An 18626-nucleotide genomic window follows, 5' to 3' on the forward strand; every position below is an offset into this window, starting at 1 on the left:
ATCTTTTCAAGAAAATTAGAGATACCAAGGGGACATTTCATGCAAAGATGGGCTCGATAAAGGACAGAAATGGTATGGACCTAAGAGAAGCAGAAGATATTAAGAAGAGGTGGCAAGAATACACAGAAGAACTGTACAAAAAAGATCTTCACGACCCAGATAATCATGATGGTGTGATCACTCACCTAGAGCCAGACATCCTGGAATGTGAAGTCAAGTGGGCCTTAGAGAGCATCACCACGAACAAAGCTAGTGGAGGTAATGGAATTCCAGTTGAGCTATTTCAAATCCTGAAAGATGATGCTGTGAAAGTGCTGCACTCAGTATGCCAGCAAATTTGGAAAACTCAGCAGTGGCCACAGGACTGGAAAAGGTCAGTCTTCATTCCAATTCCAAAGAAGGCAATGCCAAAGAATGCTCAAACTACCACACAATTGCACTCATCTCACACGCTAGTAAAGTAACACTCAAAATTCTCCAAGCCAGGCTTCAGCAATACATGAACTGTGAACTTCCAGATGTTCAAGCTGGTTTTAGAAGAGGCAGAGGAACCAGAGATCAAATTGCCAACATCCGCTGGATCACTGAAAAAGCAACAGAGTTCCAGAAAAAACATCTATTTCTGCTTCATTGACTATGCCAAAGCTTTTGGCTGTGTAGATCGCAACAAACTGTGGAAAATTCTGAAAGAGATGGGAATACCAGACCACCTGACCTTCCTCTTGAGAAACCTGTATGCAGGTCAGGAAGCAACAGTTAGAACTGGACAGGGAACAACAGACTGGTTCCAAATAGGAAAAGCAGTACGTCAAGGTTGTATATTGTCACCCTGCTTATTTAACTTATATGCAGAGTACAACATGAGGAACGCTGGGCTGGAAGAAGCACAAGCTGGAATCAAGATTGCCAGGAGAAATATCAGTAACCTCAGATATGCAGATGACACCATCCTAATGGGAGAAAGTGAAGAGGAACTAAAGAGCCTCTTGATGAAAGTGCAAGAGGAGAGTGAAAAAGTTGGCTTAAAGCTCAACATTCAGAAAACTAAGATCATGGCATCTGGTCCCATCACTTCATGAGAAATAGAGGGGTAACAGTGGAAACAGTGTCAGACTTTTGGGGGGAGGGGTTCCAAAATCAGTGCAGATGGTGATTGCAGCCAGGAAATTAAAAGATGCTTACTCCTTGGAAGGAAAGTTATGACCAACCTAGACAGCATATTAAAAAGCAGAGACATTACTTTGCCAATAAAGGTCCGTCTAGTCAAGGCTATAGTTTTTTCAGTGGTCATGAATGGATGTTATACTTGGACTGTGAAGAAAGCTGAGCGCTGAAGAATTTATGCTTTTGAACTTGGTGTTGGAGAAGACTCTTGAGAGTCCCTTGGACTGCAAGGAGATCCAACCCGTCCATCCTAAAGGAGATCAGTCCTGGGTGTTCATTGGAAGGACTGATGCTAAAGCTGAAACGCCAATACTTTGGCCACCTCATGCGAAGAGTTGACTCATTGGAAAAGACCCTGATGCTGGGAGGCATTGGGGGCAGAAGGAGAAGGGGACGACAGAAGATGAGATGGCTGGATGGTATCACCAACTCGATTGACATGAGTTCGCATGAACTCCGGGAGTTGGTGATGGACAGGGACGCCTGGCGTGTTGCAATTCATGGGGTCGCAAAAAGTGGGACACAACTAAGAGACTGAAATGAACTGAACTGAATATTGCTTATTTAAAAACAAAACTCACAACTCCTTTCAGTACATTTTACTTCGGAATTACTGAGTTTAATTGTCCAATTCTTACTGAAAATGCTAGTTACTAAAAACGTGTAGTGCTACTAACAGATACTCTATCTAAATTTACCCTTGGACTTGACTGTGCTGCTTTGGATTCATACAGAATTATATTTAGTAAGCTGAGTTTCATGATTATTTTTAAAGCTCTATGAAATTTGTTATTCAAAGTATAATTACATAACAATTATAACTACAAAAATAAGCTATAGAGACACTATTGAAGAACCTATTTTTGTGATATTCAGAAGGGAAATTTCATCCTGGACTCAGTATCAGGCTGTGCATCTCCTAAACAACTGATTTGATTTGATCTTTAGAGCATTCTGAAAACTGGAACTAAAATGCTTTCGTTTTATCTCTAAGCTGCTAGTATCTTATCAATTGTATGTTCATCTTATTCTTCAATCTTCAGCAATTTTAAAATATATTTTAAACACTTTAAGAAACATGTGGAACAAGGCAAGGTACAAATAGATATAGTAGAGGAAAAGATAAAAGTAGATATATAAGAAAGATCAAGCAAAGCATCGAGACAAAAGGAACAGGAAGGGAGAGAGAGAATAAGGTGGCAGTGTTTGCTGTGTGAGGTAATAAATAACAATGTGGATCTGGATCTTCAGAAAGTAGCATGGCAGGAATATATAATTATAGACAACAGCATATTTCTTCTGAGATACGACTCTACTGAATCAGTCCAAATAACTGACTTTCATGTGGAAATATTTTATAATTCTGATTATAAAAATATTTCTCATAAAATGTGACCTATTTGTTATTTTTTACTTTCTAGAAGTATCATTGATATATAAAAATACACGTTTAATATTTACAATCTGATGAATTTGGACACATGCATATACCTGTAAAGTTATTACTATCTTCAAGGTAATGTACGTATCTATAACCAGTGTTATAATAACCAGTGTTATTTTCAGTTTAGGTCTGTGGAAATCATTTTCAGTTTTGCTACTGTATTCTTCCTAAATATTTTTATCTTTAAAGCTTTGTGGTATTTTTTCAGAATTCATACAATAAACTCTAATTACATTGAATCTTTACTTTCTGAAGTAAAAAACCTATTCAGCTCCACAGAGAATGCGACTGCATACCTGAGACAATGAGTTGCATGCGCTTGTCCGCTCTGACTGATCTATGCCAAATTGAACTAAAATTACCACAGAGCACACTTCAAGACTAGCTGATTATCAAGCAGGTTTCAAAATGCACATAAAATACTATCCAAGATCTAATGACAACTATATATGACACATGGAGCATTTGACTGATTGTTAGAGAAAAAATACTGAGTTCTCTCCATTTGTTGGGTTTTTCTAGCCATCCAGATTTTGAGATGAAAGACTGCATGCCTTTCCTAAAAAAGAAAAATGTCAAACACATATTGGATACAAATTACTTCATTCCTTCTTTGGGAATGAACACTCTTACAGAGCAGAAGGGAGGACTAACATCTGCCTCAACCCCAGAAAATTGTAGTTTCTTCGTATCTATCGCCTTTCATTTCCCAAGGACATTCTCTAGGTAGAACTCTGGGCATTACTAGCCGAAAAAAGCAATCAGAGAATTGTAATGGCTACTCTTCAGGTTTCAGTTTACAGTTCATTTGGTTCTTTATTTAAATAGTCCTGTCCAATTCCATTATGTAGTCTGTCTGCCCACACTTTGGCTTTGTCAAGGCATTAATAGTCATATATTAAGAACATATGAATAAATCAGTTATACTCATGGACATTTGGTGAAATTTAGGTAATGATAAAGTAATTATAAGAAACAACAATGTTCTAAGAGTTATTTCATCTGAAAAGGAATAAATATAATGCATTAGGATATAAATATCCCCATTTGCACAAAGAATAACTTTATGCCTTTTTTAAATAGTCTCAATTGCAGATTCATCATACAGCATCATCAACTGGAATCAAACAGACGTGTACAATTTCCCAAAGAAATGTTGGCAACAGCTTTTTTAATTTAACCAAAGAGAATAGTTTAACCAAAAGAAATGTAAGAAAATGATTCCATTATCTAACTGAAGATGAAAACTAATCAAAACAAATTGATGCCAATGTAAGGAAGATGACAATCATGACAAATCACAAAATACCATGAAAAGTATAGAATTCTCTCATTCTTCTCAGAATTGTCTTTGATTTGTGTGTCTTATTCTTTAATTTTTAGTTGTTTCCAAGTCTATTTCACTAGTCATCAATCTACACATTCCAGAAGGTGCTATGACAGAGACATCATTATAGTTTCTAAAATAAGAATGTGTATATGTTCATGCTGTTAATATCTTTATTTTTCAAAAAGAGTATATCCTCATTTTACTATATTTTCTAATTATAAAAAAAATAAAATTAAAACTGCAAATGAATAAAGTAGAAAGTGAAAATTAATTGTACAAGTGACAGAAATTTTAAAAATTGGAGTGCACTCAGCCAGACTTTATATATATATAAATGAATGAATATATATATAATATATATACGTATTCATGTCCCCTGATATCCTTAGTGTACCTAAAATTTGTTTAAAACTTCCTCTCTTAATAATTTATTTCCATGAAACAGTATAAAACCCAGTGAGCTTAGTAGCTTCATTATCTACATACACCAGAAATCAGCTATACATTGAGTAGTTTCAACAATTATTCTCATATGAAGCAAACAAATCAATAAAGCAAATATTTATCTGAAACTCAAACTTGACTATACAATTAGCACTTTTCATTCTATTGAGACGAATCTCAACAAAAGTTATTCACTTTCATCTTTGCCAATGTCCAAAAGGAGGCTATAAGAATATGTACACATAAAAAAATTAACTCCAATTTCTAGTAACTCCTAAAATCTAGTTTACCATAAATCTATCTGAAAAACATTTTTCAGTTCTTTAAATTCATCTCTCAAGCCCTCCTCATCCCCCAAACCAAAGTTATGTATCTCTAATAAAACAGGACCCTATCTTCATAACTAATATAATGGCTCTTACTTTTCAATATCTAGCATCACCCTTATAGAAATCCTTGATGTGGCAATGATCTGTAATGTAATGTTCTTAATAGAAGTTTTCAAAAGCAATGATATCATGGCTTTACTTACGAGAGGTTTTGGAAGCAAGAACCGTAACTTGGGACCCTCCTAAGAAGCGAAAACCCATTACATTCACCTGATCATCTTCTGACTGCTTGGCAAAGCCTACAAAGAAAAGAAAACACATCACCTTACAAAACCACAAGGCAAACACTTAATGTTTAAAATAGGAAGCTTAGTTGATGATGAGTACTTTTTATGGCACTAGTCAAGTCTGAAGTCCATGTGTGGACTATATTAACTAACTTACACAGTTGCTTCCAATTGCTAAAATTTCTGCCTCACAAGAACATACTAAAATCATTTAATTTCCTTTCTTCTACCAGTTCATTCTAGGTCTGAGGCAGGAAATGCACAAGACGAACCTAGAATATCTGTCACACCAGAAAAAAACTATCAGTGACTAGGGAGCTATATGAAAAGGACGTAAGAGCCAACTGAGACTACCACTGGCCAGAGATGAAAATATCTGAGTATCAAAAAAGATAATAATTGCAATGGAGTAAAACACATCAAATATATTTAAAAGCATGTGTTCATATTTACACTAAAAAGACAAAAGCCAAATGCTCACTACCGAATAATTCTAGAGAATCAACTGAGCATTTTAAAAATCACTAACAAAAGCAAAGAATCAAGCACTTATCCTAATGACCCTACTGAACTGTACCACATGCTGCTGCTGCTGCTGCTAAGTCGCTTCAGTCGTGACCGACTCTGCACAACCCCATAGACGGCAGCCCACCAGGCTCTGCCGTCCCTGGGATTCTCAAGGAAAGAATACTGGAGTGGGTTGCCATTTCCTTCTCCAATGCATGAAAGTGAAAAGTGAAAGTGAAGTCGCTCAGTCGTGTCCGACTCTTAGAGACCCCATGGACTGCAGCCCACCAGGCTCCTCCCTCCATGGGATTTTCCAGGCAAGAGTACTGGAGTGGGTTGCCATTGCCTTCTCCCCTGTACCACATAATCAATGGTAAATAAGGGAAACATCCTTTGTACATAAATATGCCAGCTAAAAAATTGAAGAAAGCCTGAAAGTCATCATTTTTCAACTTCCAATGAATGAACGGATCTGAGTATTGACTATGAGTAGCTATTACAATCAAAAAAAAGAGACAAACATATTATCTACCCACTGCTGAAAGTATATACCACCATTCATGAAGTACTGTGGCCAATAAAATCAGTCCTGGAAAACTGGGGCCAAACTTACCCTACCATCACATACAATTAAAAAATGGGTATAAAATAACCAAACCATTTTTCAAGACATTAAAAATTAGCAAATGAACAACAGTCATCTCCGACAAACAAGAAACAAAATGAGTCCTATGTTTGCCCCAGTTTACCACCTAGAGAAAACTTCCAAGCTGCAACACATGGAAGGGGAGCCCAAGAGCAACCCAGAATTCTTTCTGTGTTGAGGTGATAAGAGTTGGGAATCTGGAAAGGCCAAAGTGGCAGAAGTTCTCAAGACAGAGAGAGGATAACACTACAAAGAAAGAACTTCAGAAATCTGCAGAGTCCTCTTTGAGTATGCAACAGAATACTAATCTATTTAAAACCAATGATCTCAATAATCACAGTAAACATAAATGGTCTAAACACCCCAATTAAAAGACAGATAATACTGGACTGCATTTTAAAAAGCCAAGACTCAATGATTATATGCTACCTATAAGAAGTCTACTTTAAACATAAAGATGTAAACAACTTAAAGGTGAAAGAGGGAATATATATACATCGTTGTAACCCTAGGCAAAAGAAAGTTGGAATAGCTATATTCATATTATAAAAGTAGATTTTAGAGCAAAGAATATTAACAAAGACAGAGACTATTTCATAATAATCAAGACAACATTATAACCCTAAAGTTTTATGTGTCTAAAACAGAACTTTAAAATATATGAAGCAAAAATTTCAGATCTGCAAAAAAAAAAGAAAGAGAAATAAACAAATTGTAATTGAAGACTTCAATACTCTACTCTCAATAATTGACACATGTAAACCGAAAATCAGTAAGGATATAGAAGATTAAAAACACTATCAGAAAACTTGTCTTAACTGACATTTCATTCAATAATGGTTGAAAACCATTATTTTCATGCTCGTAGAACATTCACAAAAACTGTCCTAGTTTGGGGGCACTAAATAAGTCTCAATGAATTTAAAAGAATTCAAGTCATACAAAGTACGTTCTACCACAGTGAAATTGAATTCCAAATGAATAACTAAAGTTCTATGGAAAATCCCCAAAAGTTTCAAAACTATAAAGCATACTTCTAAATAACACTAGGGTCAAAAAAAGAAACAAAAGGGGAAATTTTATTTTATATAGAATGAAAATTTTAAATATAATATTTGATAATTGTAAGATGCAGCTAAATAGAAGAAATTTTATAGCTTTAACCAACTACATGAAAAAGAATGGTCTCTGCTTTCACCTTAAAGAACAAGAAAAAAGAATATTAATCCCAAAGTAAGCAGAAGAAAATCAGGGAAATTAAAAAGAATAGAAAATAAAAAATAAAAAGATGAAATAAATGAAACCAAAAGCTGGTTTTTCAGAAAGAGATAAAATCGATACACCTCTAGTCAACAGATCAGGAGAAAAAAAAAGAGAAAAAACACAAATTACCAGTATCAGTAATGAGTGAGTTGTCTTCACTCCAGATTCTACAAATGTTAAAAGGATAAGAAAATGTTATCAACAACCTTATGCCAATAAATTCAACAACTCAGATGAAGTGCACATATTTTCTGAAAGATAGAAACCAGCAAAGTACACTCAATAAAAAATAAATAACATAAACAGTCCTATATCTTTTGAAGAAATTGTATTTGTAATTTAAAAGCTTTCCCATACACAAAACTCTAGGTCTGGAAAACTTCCCTGGTGAATTCTTCCAAATATTTAAGCAATAAATAATACCAATTCAGCACATTCTTCAAAAAAAAATTGAAGAGAGGTAAATATTTCCCAATTCATTCCATTAACTCCACATTAATAACTCATAAGGAAGCAAAATTACATATCAATATCCTTTAAAAATACAAATGTAAAAATTATAAACTAAAGTTTAGCAAATTAATCCAACAACCTGTTGAAAGGAAACTACATCATGATCAAATGTGACTTATCTCAAGAATGCACAGTTAGGCTAATATTCAAAAATTAATCAATGTTATCCACCTATTAACAGACTAAGAAAAAAATGACATAAAATATCTCAAGTGATATCAAAAAAGCATTGAAAAACTTAAATATCTATTTCTAATGAAACTCACAGTAAACCTGGTATAAAAGTGAACTTCCTCAAGCTGGTAAAGGACACCTACAAAATATTTACAAATATTAATAAAACATATTTAATGCTTAAAGACAAAATGTTTGCTCTCATTTGAATTTCTATTCAACATCATCCCAGAGGTTCTAGCCCAGGTTAAAAAAAAAAAGCAAGCAAAAAGTAAACTAAATCTCCAGATTGGAAAGGAAGAATAAAAGTGTTTTCACTTGCAGATGACATGATCCTCTATGGAGAAAATCTGATTAAATCTTTAAGAAAAAAAAAAAGCTAGTAGAACCAAAAAATGGTTTAACAATGTAGCATGATACAAGATCAATATACAAAACCAACTGTATTTCTATGTATTAGGAAGGAACAATTTGAAATTGAAATAAAATACAACTTGCAAATGCATAAAATATATTAAATACTTAAGGATAAATCTGCTTAAGAGTTGTAAGATAGGTACATTGAAAACAAAAACTCTCAGTGAGAAATATAAAATAAGCCCTAAATAAATGAAGGTCTCTATTTTCATCTTAAGAAACTAGGATAAGTGGAGCACATTTTACCATGTTCAATATTGTTCAGATGCTGTTTCTCTCCGAATTGATCTACAGAATTAAGGCAATTCCAAGAGGCATTTTCTTAATTGATAAGCAAAGGAGAAAAGGAAAGATACAAGCATTTGAATGCAGATCCAAAGAATAGCAAGGAGAGATAAGAAAGCCTTCCTCAGTGATCAATGCAAAGTACATCAAGAGGAACGCTGGGCTGCAAAGAAATAGAGGAAAGCAACAGAATAGGAAAAACAAGAGATCTCTTCAAGAAAATCAGAGATTCCAAGGGAACATTTCATGCAAAGATGGGCTTGATAAAGGACAGAAATGGTATGGACCTAACAGAAGCAGAAGATATTAGGAAGAGGCGGCAAGAATACACAGAAGAACTGTACAAAAAAGATATCCATGACCAAGATAATCATGATAACGTGATCACTCACCTAGAGCCAGACATCTTGGAATGTGAAGTCAAGTGGGCCTTACAAAGCATCATAACGAACAAATCTAGTGGAGGTGACAAAATTCCAGTTGAGCTATTTCAAATCCTGAAAGATGATGCTGTCAAAGTGCTGCACTCAATATGCCAGCACATTTGGAAAACTCAGCAGTGGCCACAGGACTGGAAAAGGTCAGTCTTCATTCCAATCCCAAAGAAAGGCAATGCCAAAGAATGCTCAAACTACCGCACAATTGCACTCATCTCACACGCTAGTAAAGTCATGCTCAAAATTCTCCAAGCCAGGCTTCAGCAATATGTGAACCGTGACCTTCCAGATGTTCAAGCAGGTTTTAGAAAAGGCAGAGCACCAGAGATCAAATTGCCAACATCCGCTGGATCATGGAGAAAGCAAGAGAGTTCCAGAAAAACATCTGTTTCTGCTTCTTTGACTATGCCAAAGCCTTTGACTGTGTGGATCACAATAAACTGTGGAACATTTTGAAAGAGATGGGAATCCCAGACCACCTGACCTGCCTCTTGAGAAACCTGTATGCAGGTCAGGAAGCAACAGTCAGAACTGTACATGGAACAACAGACTGGTTCCAAATAGGAAAAGGAGTATGTCAAGGTTGTATATTGTCACCCTGCTTATTTAACTTATATGCAGATTACATCATGAGGAATGCTGGGCTGGATGAAGCACAAGCTGGAATCAAGATTGCCGGGAGAAATATCAATAACCTCAGATATACAGATGACACCACCCTTATGGCAGACAGTGAAGAGGAACTAAAAAGCCTCTTGATGAAAGTGAAAGAGGAGAGTGAAAAGGTTGGCTTGAAGCTCAACATTCAGAAAACGAAGATCATGGCATCTGGTCCCATTCAGTTCAGTTCAGTTCAGTCGCTCAGTCGTGTCCGACTCTCTGCGACCCCATGAATCACAGCACGCCAGGGCTCCCTGTCCATCACCAACTCCCGGAGTTCACTCAAACTCATGTCCATAGAGTCGGTGATGCAATCCAGCCATCTTATTCTCTGTTGTCCCCTTCTCCTCCCGCCCCCAATCCCTCCCAGCATCAGAGTCTTTTCCAGCAAGTCAACTCGTCGCATGAGGTGGCCAAAGTATTGCAGTTTCAGCTTTAGCATCAGTCCTTTCAATGAACACCCAGGATTGATCTCCTTTAGAATAGACTGGTTGAATCTCCTTGCAGTCCAAGGGACTCTCAAGAGAATTCTCCAGCACCACAGTTCAAAAGCATCAATTCTTCGGCGATCAGCTTTCTTCACAGTCCAACTCTCACATCCATACATGACTACGGGAAAAACCACAGCCTTGACTAGATGGACCTTGGTTGGCAAAGTAATGTCTCTGCTTTTTAATATGCTATCTAGGCTGGTCATAACTTTCCTTCCAAGGAGTAAGCGTCCTTTAATTTCCTGGCTGCAATCACCATCTGCAGTGATTTTGGAGCCCCCCAAAATAAAGTCTGACACTGTTTCTACTGTTTCCCCATCTATTTCCCATGAAGTGATGGGACCAGATGCCATGATCTTCGTTTTCTGAATGTTGAGCTTCAAGCCAAACTTTTCACTCTCCTCTTTCACTTTAATCAAGAGGCTTTTTAGTTCCTCTTCACTTTCTGCCATAAGGGTGGTGTCATTACTTCATGGGAAATAGATGGGGAAACAGTGGAAACAGTGTCAGACTTTATTTTTTTGGGCTCCAAAATCACTGCGGATGCTGATTTCAGCCATGAAATTAAAAGACTCTTACTCCTTGGAAGGAGAGTTATGACCAACCTAGACAACATATTATAAAGCAGAGACATTCCTTTGCCAACAAAGGTCCGTCTAGTCAAGGCTATGGTTTTTCCCGTGGTCATGTATGCATGTGAGAGTTGGACTGTGAAGAAAGCTGATCGCCGAAGAATTGATGCTTTTGAACTGTGGTGTTGGAGAAGACTCTTGAGAGACTGCAAGGATATCCAACCAGTCCATTCTAAAGGAGATCAATCCTGGGTGTTCATTGGAAGGACTGATGCTAAAGCTGAAACTGCAATACTTTGGCCACCTCATGCGATGAGTTGACTCACTGGAAAAGACTCTGATGCTGGGAAGGATTGGGGGCGGGAGGAGAAGGGGACAACAGAGAATGAGATGGCTGGATGGCATCACCAACTCGATGGACATGAGTTTGAGTGAACTCCGGGAGTTGGTGATGGACAGGGAGGCCTGGCGTGCTGTGATTCATGGGGTCGCAAAGTGTTGGATGCGACTGAGCGACTGAACTGAACTGAGCTGAACTGACGCTGATTCTAAGATTCATGTGAAAACGGAACTGATCAAAGTTTCAAAGACAACTTTGGAAAAAAAATTAAGTTGGATAAATTACATTACCTGATTTCTAGACTTATAAATAGTAATTAAGACACTATTTTGTGTGTGTTAAGTTGCTTCAGTCCTGTCCGACTTTTTGTGGCCCTATGGACTGTAGCCTACCAGGATCCTCTGTCCATGAGATTCTCCAGGCAAGAATATTGGCGTGGGTTGCCCTGCCCTCTTCCAGGGGATCTTCCTGACCCAGGGATTGAACTAGGCCTAGTCTTTTACATCTCCTGCATAATGCCACCTAGAAAGCCCCAAAACACTATTTGGTATATAGAAATAATGATGGACGAAGATAGATAAATGGAACAAACTGAGCAGAAATATATATATATACATTCCAATTATTTATATAGTCTTATGATGTATAGTCAGAGGATTTTCAACAACTCTTCATAGACTATTCAGTGCAAGAGGATAGGCTTTTCAAAAATAGTGCTGGCACATTAGATATTTAATTGCAAAAACATGAATTTTATCCCTATCTCACACCATACACACATATCAACTCAAAATAGATAAGCTCTCTAAATGCAAAACATGAAAATAGAAACTTGTAGAAAAAATATATGAGAAAAAAATTGTAACCTTGAGTTAGGCAAAAGTTTTTTATCTATAACATTAAAATCATGATCCATAAAAGAAAAAAAAAACTGATAGGTTGGGCTTTAGCAAAATTAAGAATTTCTGCTCTTCCAAAGACATTGTTTAAAGAATGAAAAGATACACCACAGACTGGGAGGAAATATTTGCAAATCACATAATCTGATAAGGGAGTGAAAAAGGCAGACCAAAAAAAAAAGAGTTCATACTGAGTAGCTCCATTTTACAAAATTTTAGAAAATACAAACTTATCTATAGTGACAGAAAGAAAACAAGTGTTGCTTGGGGATAGAGGGGAAAGGTTAACAAAGCAGAACAAAGAAACTCTTTGGGTTAATGGATACTTTCAGCATCATGATTGTAAGGATGGTTTCAAAGGTATACATAAACATCAAAGCTTACCAAATTGTATACTTTATACATGTGTATATGTATATAAGTTATACTCTAATAATGTTTTTTATAAAAAAAATACACTGAAACTGAGAATTAAAGAAGGTATTAAGAAGAAAGATAAGTAAATATTTTATAATGTTAAAATAGAGATCATTCTAAGCACAACATGAAAATTTGAAACTAAAAAATAAATGAAATGAAACTTTAAAATAAATTTTACTACCTAAAACTAAAACTTCATATACTAAAAGAACACAAGTAATTAATAAAAATTACAAAATCTCTATGCTAACAAATAATTTAGAAATGCAAACTTTAAAAAGAGATGCCACTTTTCACATAACCATGTCAAAAATTTTAAAAGACTGAAATCCAGCAGCTACTTGGTACAAACCCCGATGTTGGGTGTGTGACTTCATATAATTATTCTGGAAACAACTTTGGTATTTGAATACAGTTTTCAAATGTGCATATCCTTTAACTCAGCCATTTATCCTCAAGGAATTCCTCCAAAGAGAAAGTGAGAAGTACAAAAAAGCTATGTACATGGTACCTCCAAACAACAGAAAGTGAAAGATGCTCAGTCATTTCTGACTCTTTGTGACCCTATAGACTGTAGCCCACCAGGCTCCTATGTCCGTGGAATTCTCCAGGCAAGAATACTGGAGTAGTTTGTCCTGCCCTTCTCCAGGGGATCTTCCCAACCCAGGGATTGAACCCAGGTCACCTGCATTGCAGGCAGATTCTTTACCATCTGAACCACCAGGGAAACAATAGAATATTACATTAATATTGAAATACAAATTTATTCACAAAGATAACCATATATTTGAGTACCATAAAAGTCTGCTACAATAGCATGCTATTTGTTATAACATTTAAGTAAAATTTTTCTGTAAAATTTCTGGTATCATGACGTACACTGAATGTCAGCTAACTTAACATCTATTCCCAACCTCCTTTTTCTTAGCCCATCTACAATAGTTCTCAGCCCCCTTTACTGTAGAAGAGGCCATGTGACAATATTATGGCTACTGAGCCATAAGTAGAAATCTCCTATGAACTTTATGGAAACATGCCTTTCTGATAAAAGTTAAGTTATTGCCATAGTTATTTCTTTCGTCTACTTTCTGTCTTGAGGTTAGATGACTTAAGTTAAAGCACTCTAATGACAGAAAGTGAGGAGGGGAAAAAGAGCCTCTTGATGAGAGTGAAAGGAGAGTGAAAAACCTGGCTTAAAACTCAGCATTCAAAAAACTAAGATCATGGCATCCAGTCCCATTGTTTCATAACAGACATAAGGGGAAAAAGTGGAAGCAGTGACAGATTTGATTTTCTTGGGCTCCAAAATCACTGTGAACAGTTACTGCAGCCACAAAATTAAAAGATGCTTGCTCCTTGGAAGGAAAGCTATGACAAACCTAGACACATATTAAAAAGGAAAGACATCACTTTGTCAACAAAGGTTGGTATAGTCAAAGCTATGGTTTTTCCAGTAGGCATGTATGGATGTGAGTGAAAGTGAAGTCATTCAGTCATGTCCAGCTCTTTGCAACCCCATGGACTGTAGCCTACCATGCTCCTCCATCCATGGGATTTCACAGACAAGAGTACTGGAGTGAGTTGCCATTTTGAGAGATGGACCATAAAGAAGGTTGAGTGCCAGAGAATTGATGCTTTTGAACTGTGGTGCTTGAGAGGACTCTTGAGAGTCCCCTGGACAGCAAAGAGATCAAACCAGTCAATCCTAAAGGAAATCAACCTTGAATATTCATTGGAAAGACTGATGCTGAAGCTAAGCTCCAACACTTTGCCCACCTGATCCGAAGAGCCAACATTGGAAAAGACCCTAATGCTGGGAAAGACTGAAGGCAAGAGCAGCAGAGGTTGAGATAGTTAGATAGCATCACTGACTCAATGGACATGAATTTGAAAAACTCCAGGAGATAGTGAAGGACACGGAAGCCTGACTTGCTGCAGTACATGAGGTTGCAAAGAATTCGACGTGACTTAGCGACTGAAGAACAACAAATCCAAAGCAGTTATCTTGTTGCCATGGAAGAAGCCAATATACTAGAAAACGCATACTGCACAGAGAAAAAAACATGAGTCTTTGATAATATTCACAAACCATCATACCAGCTTTCATACCCACTGCTGGACTTCTCTTTAATTGAGATCAAGAAATTTATATTATCTTGCTTAAATCACATTTGGCCAAAATCACCCAGACAATTATTTTTATATATGTATGTATGTAAATATTTTCTGTACAGCCATTAAGCATATTGAAGTTTTTTTATAATTAGAATATTCTCTACTAGCCAGGATTTGGGGCACTAGGCACCTCCATTCAAACACTGTTGATAAAGTTAACCAGTATGGTCCTTCAGAAAGTCAATTTCACATTTTGTTTCAAAAGGTTTAAAAATATTACCCTTTGTTGGACTCTGTAATTCTGCTTTTAGATATTCATCAAAGAAATAATAATAAATTAAGAGAATCACTGATGTAATATATTTACAGTATTAATAAACTGAAAACAACATAAATGTTGAAAACTATAATGCTGGGCAAATGATTTGATAGTACAGATTTATGATAGAATAGTATGCAATTATTAAAAATCATAAAACGAAAATCTAATTATATAGACAGGTGTTTCATAACAATATGCAAAGTAATATTCTTTTTTTTATTTTATTTATTTATTTATTTTTTAACTAATTAATTTATTTTTTATTGGAGGCAAATTATTTTACAATATTATATTGGTTGGTTTTGCCATATATTGACATGAATTCACCCCGGGTTTACATAAGTTCCCCCTCCTGAACCCTCCTCCCTCTTCCCTCCTCCCTTTATCTTCCCTCTGGGTCATCCGCGCACGCCAGCCCCAAGCATCCTATAACATGCATCGACCCTGAATTAGTGATTAATTTCACATATGACAACATACGTGTTTCAATGCCATTCTCCCAAATCATCCCACCCTCACCCTCTCCCACAGAGTCCCAAAGACTGTTCTATACATCTGTGTCTCTTTTGCTGTCTCCTATACAGGGTTATCATTTGCATCTTTCTAAATTCCATATATATGCATTAGTATACTGTATTGGTGTTTTTCTTTCTGGCTTACTTCACTCTGTATAATAGGCTCCAGTTTCATCCACCTCATTAGAACTGATTCAAATGTATTCTTTTTAATGGCTGAATAATACTCCATTGTGTATATGTACCAAGGCTTTCTTATCCATTCGTCTGCAGATGGACACCTAGGTTGCTTCCATGTCCTGGCTATTATAAACAGTGCTGCCATGAACATTGGAGTACATGTGTCTCTTTCAATTCTGGTTTCCTTGGTGTGTATGCCCAGGAGTGCGATTGCTGGATCATATGGCAGTTCTATTTCCACTTTTTTGAGGAATCTCCACACTGTTCTCCATAGTGGCTATACTAGTTTGCATTCCCACCAACAGTGTAAGAGGGTTCCTTTCTCTCCACATCCTCTCCAGCATTTATTGCATGTGGACTTTTGGATAGCAGCCATTCTGACTGGTGTGAAATGGTATCTCGTGGTTTTGATTTGCATCTCTCTGATTATGAGGGATGTTGAGCATTTTTTCATGTATTTGTTAGCCATCTTTATGTCTTCTTTGGAGAAATGTCTGTTTAGTTCTTTGGCCCATTTTTTGATTGGGTCATTTATTTTTCTGGAATTGAGCTACAGGAGCTGCTTGTATATTTTGGAGATTAATCCTTTATCAGTTGCTTCATTTGCTATTATTTTCTCCCATTCTGAAGGCTGTCTTTTCACCTTACTTATAGTTTCCTTTGCTGTGCAGAAGCTTTTGATTTTAATTAGGTCCCAATTGTTTATTTTTGCTTTTATTTCCAATATTCTGGGAGGTGGGTCATGGAGGATGCTGCTGTGATTTATATCAGAGAGTGTTTTGCCTATGTTCTCCTCTAGGAGTTTTATAGTTTCTGGTCTTACATTTAGCTCTTTAATCCATTTTGAGTTTATTTTTGTGTATGGTGTTAGGAAGTGTTCTAGTTTCATTCTTTTACAAGTGGCTGACCAGTTTTCCCAGCACCACTTGGTAAAGAGACTGTCTTCTCTCCATTTTATATTCTTGCCTCCTTTGTCAAAGATAAGGTGTCCATAGCTGCGTGGATTTATCTCTGGGCTTTCTATTTTGTTCCATTGATCTATATTTCTGTCTTTATGCCAGTACCATACTGTCTTGATGACTGTGGCTTTGTAGTAGAGCCTGAAGTCCGACAGGTTAATTCCCCCAGTTCCATTTTTCTTCCTCAAGATTGCTTTGGCTATTCGAGGTTTTTTGCATTGCCATACAAATTGTGAGATTATTTGTTCTACTTCTGTGAAAAATATCGTTGGTAGCTTGATAGGGATTGCATTGAATGTATAAATTACTTTGGGTAGTATACTCATTTTTACAATATTTATTCTTCCAATCCATGAACATGGTATATTTCTCCATCTATGAGTGTCCTCTTTGATTACTTTCAGTAGTGTTTTATAGTTTTCTACGTACAAGTCTTTTGTTTCCTTAGGTAGATATATTCCTAAGTATTTAATTCTTTTCGTTGCAACAGTGAATGGAATAGTTTCCTTAATTTCTCTTTCTACTTTTTCATTATTAGTGTATAGGAATGCAAGGGATTTCTGTATGTTGATTTTATATCCTGCAACGTTACTGTAATCATTGATTAGCTCTAGTAGTTTTCTGGTAGAGTCTTTAGGGTTTTCTGTGTAGAGGATCATGTCATCAGCGAACAGTGAAAGTTTTACTTCTTCTTTTCCAATTTCTATTCCTTTTATGTCTTTTTCTGCTCTGATTGTTGTGGCCAAAACTTCCAGAACTATGCTGAATAGTAGTGCGGAGAGTGGGCACCCTTGTCTTGTTCCTGACTTTAGGGGAAATGCTTTCAGTTTTTCACCATTGAGGATAATGTTTGCCGTGGGTTTGTCATATATAGCTTTTATTATGTTGAGCTATGTCCCTTCTATTCCCACTTTCTGGAGGGTTTTTATCATAAATGGATGTTGAATTTTGTCGAAGGCTTTCTCTGCATCTATTGAGATAATCATATGATTTTTATTTTTCAGTTTGTTAATGTGGTGTATTACGTTGATTGATTTGCGGATATTGAAGAATCCTTGCATTCCTGGGATAAAGCCCACTTGGTAATGATGTATGATCTTCTTAATGTGTTGTTGGATTCTTATTGCTAGAATTTTGTTAAGGATTTTTGCATCTATGTTCATCAGTGATATTGGCCTGTAGTTTTCTTTTTTTGTGGGGTCTTTACCAGGTTTTGGAATTAGGGTGATGGTGGCCTCATAGAATGAGTTTGGAAGTTTCCCTTCCTCAGCAATTTTCTGGAAGAGTTTGAGTAGAATAGGTGTTAGCTCTTCTCTAAATTTTTGGTAGAATTCGGCTGTGAAGCCGTCTGGACCTGGGCTTTTGTTTGCTGGAAGATTCCTGATTACAGCCTCTAGTTCCGTGCTTGTGATGGGTCTGTTCAGATTTTCTATTTCTTCCTGGTTCAGTTTTGGAAAGGTGTACTTTTCTAGGAATTTGTCCATTTCTTCCAAGTTATTCATTTTATTGCCATATAATTGCTGATAGTATTCTCTAATAATCCTTTGTATTTCTGTGTTGTCAGTTGTGATCTCTCCATTTTCATTTCTAATTTTATTGATTTGGTTCTTCTCCCTTTGTTTCTTGATAAGTCTGGCTAGCGGTTTGTCAATTTTATTTACCTTCTCAAAGAATCACCTTTTGGCTTTTTGATTTTTGCTATGGTCTCTTTTGTTTCTTTTGCATTTATCTCTGCCCTAATTTTTACAATTTCTTTCCTTCTACTGACCCTGGGGTTCTTCATTTCTTCCTTTTCTAGTTGCTTTAGATGTAGAGTTAGGTTATTTAGTTGACTTTTTCTTGTTTCTTGAGGTGTGCCTGTATTGCTATGAACTTCCCCCTTAGCACTGCTTTTACAGTGTCCCAGAGGTTTT

At 36.3% G+C, this 18626-nt stretch overlaps 1 protein-coding gene across 3 annotated transcripts in view; it reads right to left on the bottom strand.

Annotated features, from left to right (window-relative positions):
* Positions 1 to 18626, bottom strand: part of BBS9 (Bardet-Biedl syndrome 9) — a 491843-nt gene that overhangs the window by 244379 nt on the left and 228838 nt on the right. For all 3 annotated transcript variants that reach the window (XM_055420896.2, XM_055420898.2, XM_055420895.2), the window contains one exon: positions 4915 to 5010. In XM_055420896.2, the coding sequence (XP_055276871.2) occupies positions 4915 to 5010 (96 nt within the window). The remainder of the gene's footprint in view (positions 1 to 4914; positions 5011 to 18626) is intronic.

This window comes from Moschus berezovskii, chromosome 3 (assembly GCF_049115385.1).
Source record: "Moschus berezovskii isolate FMDL1 chromosome 3, NW_MosBer_1.0, whole genome shotgun sequence".
In the NCBI taxonomy this organism is placed as follows: Eukaryota; Metazoa; Chordata; class Mammalia; order Artiodactyla; family Moschidae; genus Moschus; species Moschus berezovskii.